This window comes from Mya arenaria, chromosome 6 (genome assembly GCF_026914265.1).
Source record: "Mya arenaria isolate MELC-2E11 chromosome 6, ASM2691426v1".
Taxonomy (NCBI): Eukaryota; Metazoa; Mollusca; class Bivalvia; order Myida; family Myidae; genus Mya; species Mya arenaria.
This window is the reverse complement of record NC_069127.1, coordinates 43,177,441-43,184,849: the sequence shown is the minus strand read 5'-3', so window position 1 is coordinate 43,184,849 and position 7,409 is coordinate 43,177,441. Positions and strand designations below refer to the sequence as shown.

The 7,409-nt window shown below is 38.0% G+C and overlaps 1 protein-coding gene across 1 annotated transcript; it reads right to left on the bottom strand.

The window, feature by feature from the left end:
- Positions 1-2,264: 2,264 nt before the first annotated feature.
- Positions 2,265-6,279, bottom strand: LOC128237823 (histone-lysine N-methyltransferase, H3 lysine-79 specific-like). Its single transcript, XM_052953406.1, has 3 exons — positions 3,285-6,279; positions 2,790-2,886; positions 2,265-2,463 (listed from the first exon to the last, which is right to left on the bottom strand). The coding sequence occupies exons 1-3, from the start codon at positions 6,277-6,279 to the stop codon at positions 2,265-2,267; spliced, it is 3,291 nt and encodes a 1,096-aa protein (XP_052809366.1).
- Between the last annotated feature and the right edge of the window lie 1,130 nt (positions 6,280-7,409).

The window sequence follows — 7,409 nt, the reverse complement described above, 5'->3', positions numbered from 1 at the left end:
AAATTCTACCGCTTTTGAACACAAACTACCACTATTGAGACCTAAATCTACCTCTCTGTCATTGCGAAAGTAAACTCAGCAAGTTTGCGGTTATTTTTGAGAGGCCTATTGTAAGTTTTTCGGTATCGGAAGTAGAGGATTACGTTATATGGAAAATGCTTAAAATAGCACATAACGTATTGCAAAGGTTACGATCTACACACACTTCTGGAGAAATGACCCGGAAACTGATGCTTTCTGTCACGGAAAGCTCATGAGAGAGATTCAATTCGAATTTCTTGAGATTGAAACTGAGATTTAAGCTTGCTTAGATATCATCGCTGACCAAACAAAATTCTACTCGCGCCTTTTTTTAAAATATAATTGTGACTAAGGACCGCGTCTGCCATATATGGAAACTTTCGTGGTTCTCCTAAATGACGTTAATCTTCCGATCGATTCGATTAGTCGAGCAGCAAGTCGTGTTTTCCCGCCTATTTCCGTGAAAAATACGTCACAGCGTCGTTTCAAAATACCGCAGTGTTCGGATAAGACAATAATAACATAAGTTATCGCAGATCTATACAAACGTCGAAGCATCAAATAAGCGATGGAAAATATATTTCAAGGTCCCAGCCTAACCCCCTCCCCCCCCAATTTTCTCAACGGATCTCGACGAATTGGAAATTCGACCCTCCGGGAATACGAAAATCCGGAATTTCCGGATAAATCCGGAAAACTTTTACCCATGTATATATATAACAAAAAATCCAGTGTTTTATAAAGATCAGCTGTTTTAATCCACTTTTCATTCTAGAAAAATCTCAAGTCAGGAGAAAATTGATCAATATAACTTAATAGAATAACTTGCTACAAACATCTTATTTCCTGCTCTTAGGTGGTTAAACAATTCGAGGGGTCAAAACTTGAAAAATATGTTCTGACTCCTATGAATGTATTATTTATTTAATGCATGTTCAGTGAAACAGGTATTATGCATGTAGTATTCATTATGTAACCCTATGCATCCTTGTCAGAATCCTATATGCACCAACGATTGTTGAGTTGCAACAACATATTTCTCACTTTTACTTTCAGTTTTCACGTTTTTCTTTTTTACGGAAGTAAAAAAAATTCAACGTCAATATTGCAACATTGTTTTTATTTTTCATAAAAGGCATAACAATTAATAACAACTAATATGTTATAGAAATTTACTGTACACTGACAATGATTTACGCAGTTCTCCTCTCACTTTCATTAGAATTGACAGTAAGTTGTGTCAATTTCGAGTTATTTTTCTATTTTTGTGTGTCAAAACCCGGGAGCTCGGGTCAATTGAAAGCCCTGATGGATAAGAATACTCTACCAGGTTAGCTCAGTTACTAGAGCTCCTAATCTAAATAAATTGAATTTATTTGAAGGATTCCATTATTCCCTGACAGATTATGGACATGATTGAAAATTATGTAATTTTAAAAATCCTTTCAACCTTTGTGATTAATATACTTATGATATATTGAGCTCTATGTTAATGTTTTGAAAGATATGCGTTTAACTTCAAGCTTGGCAAAGAATTAACAATACATCCTTGGACAGGATTTTCATATTACCAATCTTCTATTGCCACAGTACAACTTAAAAACTGAACTCATTACTTATCGGTACATATTATTTAACTGAGTGAGGCTGAAGTCACATTCCAGAAAATTCCAACGAAACTCCTTTAAGAAAGTTATATTTACAAAAGAAAGCAAATGCTATGCTTATAATTTATAATAATTACTTAACGGAAACACATGTTACCTCTATGTGGATCTCAGTTATTACCTCTTCAATATAGCAAGTATTGCAAAATCACGCAAATGTTCGATGATTTTGTCTTGTCACACAATTGTTGTCCATTTATTAAATCAATCAACAAAGGAACAAAATAGTTTCTATTCTATCGTTCGTACTGATTTTGTTAAAGATATAAATGAACCAACAAATGAGGTCTAGGAAATAATTGTATGAGGCGACCTTTACTAATGATAGTCCAGGAAAATGTCATGACAGATGAGAGTACTATGTGGGAAAAGTCAACGAATATGGTATAAAGTAAACTCATGTATCGTATATACAGCTGCATGATTCCACATACATAATTATAGTTCATGTTGTAACTATTTTGATCGTTTGCAAAACCATATTTGTAATGAAATATAGTATATGCAATCGTTCATATTTCAGTCAGATGTCACCGCGGTCAAATCACTCATATACACATACGATTGTAAAATAATCTAACAATAATTAAAGTTCGGCTTTCTGTTACTATATCTCCTGTAATCGTAACGATGGTCGGTCCTTGGTATAAAGGTATCAACTGTCCCCCGTGGTTGCGAGTGCCGTAGATCGTAGAACTGTAATGGAGATAAACTTCCACTGTTGAAAGTGAACTTCTCCTCGACATTTTCGGTCCTCTCCCTAGTCTTCTTGCCCCTGTAAACACATACACAAGCAAGTAATGTCCGACAAAGGAGATCATATATTTTAACCACACAAATAGTTCAGTGACAGGGCGTTCAACGTAAAGTATTCCGCGGTATATCAAAAACTATATAAAGTTGAAACGAGCGTACATCGCCAGATCTTAATAATATACAGGCAAACACGTCTCAGTATTGTGGATATAACCATTATCACTTCGTAGTAACTGGTGATATTAGAACTTATCTAAAGGTCTTGTACAGATATAGGAATAATGGCAGTGATAGTGTTGTAAGCATTACGGAAATAGATCAGTAATTAAGTAATTTTTTATTTACCTAATTAATAGAACCAACAGCAAGAATGCTATAACTAATGTTGCCCCGAAAACTGCGAATACGACTGTCGCCCAAAGAGGAAAACTTTCTCCATCGTCTGTAATAAACGTTTATAAGATAAGATCAAGGATTTATTTCGCATGACCAGCACCGCATAGACGCGTTTGCTTTTTTCATTGCAACAGGTGACGTAATGAAAGTGGATTTTCTGAAATCCCCGTTTCATTTAAGTAAAAACACAAAACCTTTTATTTCCTTAATTGTAATAATTTGCATAGTTTGAAATTGAATCAATATCCATAAACTTTGATTAATGTAAAATTTAGGCAGGCTTCTTATCTTCTCACAAGAACTGTCACATTGCTCGGGCAACGAGAATCAAACCTTATTAGATAGCCATTGATACTAGTTATAGATAAGCTGACATATAGCAAGATGTATCATAATAATCAAACATATCTTAAATACACATATTGTTTGTAATTATGTAGGTACCTTTATTTTGTGCAGATGCGCCAGACATTTCTGTTGTGCAATTTGCAAATCCCGTCACTGTACTGTTCTCCGTCGTTAACTCTGACTGGGTCGTTGCACTCACTGTGAAATTATCTGAAGTACCTTGGAGCACTGTCATCCTCGTCGTTATTTCCTTTAGAGTTGTGCCTTCGGACATTGTTGTCTGTAATTGTGTAGTGTTTTGCTGAGTTACTGAAAGTTCGTTTTGTCCCGTTGTTGTGCTTGTGTGCATGATTGAGCCATGTGCTGTAGCTGTTGATGCTGCTATTGACTGATAAGTCGTCGTGGGTTTGAAATCCGTACTCTCTGATGTAGTAAAGATTGAAGATGTAGTTATTGTTACAGGTAATATGGTAGTTGCAGTGCCGGTACTTGTGTCAACATTTGGAGTTGTTGGAGTCGTTGTTTGCCATATGATGGTTGGATTGGTTAAGGTTGTAATATTGTTGACTTCCTTTGTTGAGGTCATTGATTCTGTTGGATGAGACGAATTAGTTGTTGTTTGCTCGGTAAGTTCCTCTTTAGATGTTGATGGATATGACGGGTGAGTTGTCGTTCCCTCCGTTTGTTCATCTTTAGATGTTGTGGGATATGACGGGCGAGTTGTCGTTACCTCCGTTTGTTCCTCTTTAGATGTTGTTGGATATGACGGGCGAGTTGTCGTTACCTCCGTTTGTTCCTCTTTAGATGTTGTTGGATATGACGGGTGAGTTGTCGTTTCCACCGTTTGTTCCTCTTTAGATGTTGTTGGATATGACGGGCGAGATGTTGTTCCCTCCGTCTGTTCCTCTTGAGATGTTGTTGGATATGATGGGCGAGTTGTTGTTCCCTCCGTCTGTTCCTCTTGAAATGTTGTTGGATATGATTGGTGATTTGTCGTTTCCTCCGTTTTTTCCACCTTAGATGTTGTTGGGTATGCCGGGTGAGATGTCGTTCCCTCCGTTTGTTCCTCTTTAGATGTTGTTGAATACGACGGACGAGTTGTCGTTCCCTCCGATTGTTCCTCTTTAGATGTTATTGGAAATGACGGGCGAGTTGTCGTTCCCACCGTTTTTTCCTCTTTAGATGTTGTTGGATATGACGGGCGAGCTGTCGTTCCCTCCGTTTTTTTCCTCTTTTGATGCTGTTGGATATGACGGGCGAGTTGTCGTTCCCTCCGTTTTTTCCACTTTATATGTTGTTGGATATGACGGGTGAGTTGTCGTTTCCTCCGTTTTTTCCTCTTTTGTTGTTGTGGGATATGGTGTGCGAGATGTCGTTCCCTCCGTTGTTTCCTCTTTTGTTGTTGTTGGATATGACGGGTGAGGTGTCGTTCCCTCCGTTTTTTCTTCTTTAGATGTTGTTGGATATGACGGGCGAGATGTCGTTCCCTCTGTTTGTTCCTCTTTAGATGTTGTTGGATATGACGGGCGAGATGTCGTTTCCTCCGTTTGTTCCTCTTGAATTGTTGTTGGATATGACGGGCGAGTTGCCGTTCCCTCCGTTTGTTCCTCTTTAGATGTTGTTGGATATGACGGGTGAGTTGTCGTTTCCTCCGTTTGTTCCTCTTTAGATGTTGTTGGATATGATGAATTGTTGTTGGATATGGTGGGTGAATTGTTGTTTCCCCCGCTTGTTCCCATTTAGATGTTGTTGGATATGACGGGCGAGATATCGTTCCCTCCGTTTGTTCCTCTTTAGATGTTGTTGGATATGATGGGTGAGTTGTTGTTTCCTCCGTTTGTTCCTCTTTAGATGTTGTTGGATATGACGGGCGAGTTGTCGTTACCTCCGTTTGTTCCTCTTTAGATGTTGTGGGATATGACGGGCGAGATGTCGTTTCCTCCGTTTGTTCCTCTTTAGATGTTGTGGGATATGACGGGCGAGTTGTCGTTTCCTCCGTTTGTTCCTCTTGAAATGTTGTTAGATATGACGGGTGAGTTGTCGTTTTCTCCGTTTGTTCCTCTTTAGACGTTGTTGGATATGACGGGTGAGTTGTCGTTACCTCCGTTTGTTCCTCTTTAGATGTTGTTGGATATGACGGGTGAGTTGTCGTTTCCTCTGTTTGTTCCTCTTTAGATGTTGTTGGATATGATGGGTGAGTTGTCGTTACCTCTGTTTGTTCCTCTTTAGATGTTGTTGGATATGACGGGTGAGTTGTCGTTTCCTCTGTTTGTTCCTCTTTAGATGTTGTTGGATATGACGGGCGAGATGTCGTTTCGTCTGTTTGTTCCTCTTTAGATGTTGTTGGATATGACGGGTGAGATGTCGTTCCCTCCGTTTGTTCCTCTTTAGATGTTGTGGGATATGACGGGCGAGTTGTCGTTTCCTCCGTTTGTTCCTCTTTAGATGTTGTTGGATATGACGGGTGAGTTGTCGTTACCTCCGTTTGTTCCTCTTTAGATGTTGTTGGATATGACGGGTGAGTTGTCGTTACCTCCGTTTGTTCCTCTTTTGATGTTGTTGGATATGATGGGCGAGATGTTGGTTTTTCTGTTTGTTCCTCTTTCGATGTTGTTGGATATGATGGGCGAGATGTCGTTTCTTCTGTTTGTTCCTCTTTCGATGTTGTTGGATATGGCGGGCGAGATGTCGTTTCTTCTGTTTGTTCCTTTATAGTTGTTATTGGATATGATGGACGAGTTGTTGATTGTTGTGTTGTGTCGTCTTTAACTGATGTCATTGATGTTGTTTGATATGACGAATGAGTTGTTCTTTCTTTTGTTAGTTCTTCTTCAACAGTTGTTTGATATGACTTGTGAGTTGTTGTTTCTTGCGATGGTTTCGAAGAACTGCTACGACTGTGAAATAACGTTTCGTGGGACGCAATCAACGTGGTTTGTGTAGCCGACTTTGTCGTAAATGTTGTAGGTTCTTTCATCGACGTAGATTGGATGTCTTCCAGTGTGCTTTTTGAAGTTGAATGTTGCATTGATTCAGATGTACTATGGGAAGAATGTTCACTACTCGCAACGTCATATGTCGTTGTTTCCATCACTGTATTATAAAATAGCTTGCATGGTCAAAGTTGTATGCTTAAAAACATGCATCAATATCATTGTAAAGGCTAGTTACTCTGAAAAGACGTGTGTCTCCCGTCGCTTTAAACGTTATATAGTTTGGGATTTAAAGGGACTAGACATCAGATGATACAAATGCAAGAAAAAAAAGATTTCCCGTTCGAAATATACTGGGGTTGTCTACCACGTAAATCCAAGTCAAGTAAAAAAAATAACGTCTGTATATGTATCTGTACTAATCACTTGACTTTACAATGCTAAATATTAGGGATGGAAGCAAATATCCGAGTATCCGGATATCCGGATATCACGCAAGTATTCGGATACCAAAATGGGTATTCAAATATTCGTTAAGAATTAAAATTTCAATGAAATAGCTTAGCAGAGACATAGCAATTGTTATAAAACTTTTCAGATGAAATATTTCAGGTGATCAACAGTGTCTGCCGCGAAGCGGGTATGTGTCACAAATCGTCTGCTAAGGACTAGTTGGGTGTTTGCACAAGGCGTGATATTGTGTCCTTGTGCAGCACCCTGTGAAGTTCTATGACCTTGTTTACAAAGACAAGTGTTGTTTTATGATCTCAGATGTGCTTAATTTACACTAATTGGCACTAGTTGATATTAAACGGATTGATCATTAATCCATGTTTAGTTTATTGATAAATAAAAAAGTACACGCATGTAAATAAAGAAAAATCAGATTGTCTTTTTGTCTTCTTATCTTTTCCGCAATTATATCCTTCATTACAAAACACCGCAGAAATTGTAGGTATTGCATTAAATCAAACAATGTAATGAAATAAAATTACAATCGACTATCAAATAATCAAAGCGTCATTTAACATGAAACCTACTGATAAATAACAAACTCGAAAGCACGTGGCAGTAACCAAGCAACCACCTCGGCCGAAGTGACTATCAAATTCGCGAGGTGTTTATGTGGTATTCATCGTGAGTTTAATGACGTAAAATGAGTTGTTTAGCTTTGATTATAACATTATAATTAATTAAGACTGAGAAAGAATGAATGAAAAAGTGAAATTGCCATATGACGATTTATAAATTAAGTGGACAATTATGTCAAATAACAGGTTGGTGACAT

Excerpts from the sequence above, each read along its gene's own strand:
- LOC128237823 (XM_052953406.1), bottom strand. The coding sequence starts at position 6,279 with ATGGAAACAACGACATATGACGTTGCGAGTAGTGAACATTCTTCCCAT. Across the intron at positions 2,887-3,284 it reads CGCATCTGCACAAAATAAAG|ACGATGGAGAAAGTTTTCCT; the intron begins GTACCTACATAA and ends CGTTTATTACAG. Across the intron at positions 2,464-2,789 it reads CTGTTGGTTCTATTAATTAG|GGGCAAGAAGACTAGGGAGA; the intron begins GTAAATAAAAAA and ends ATGTGTTTACAG.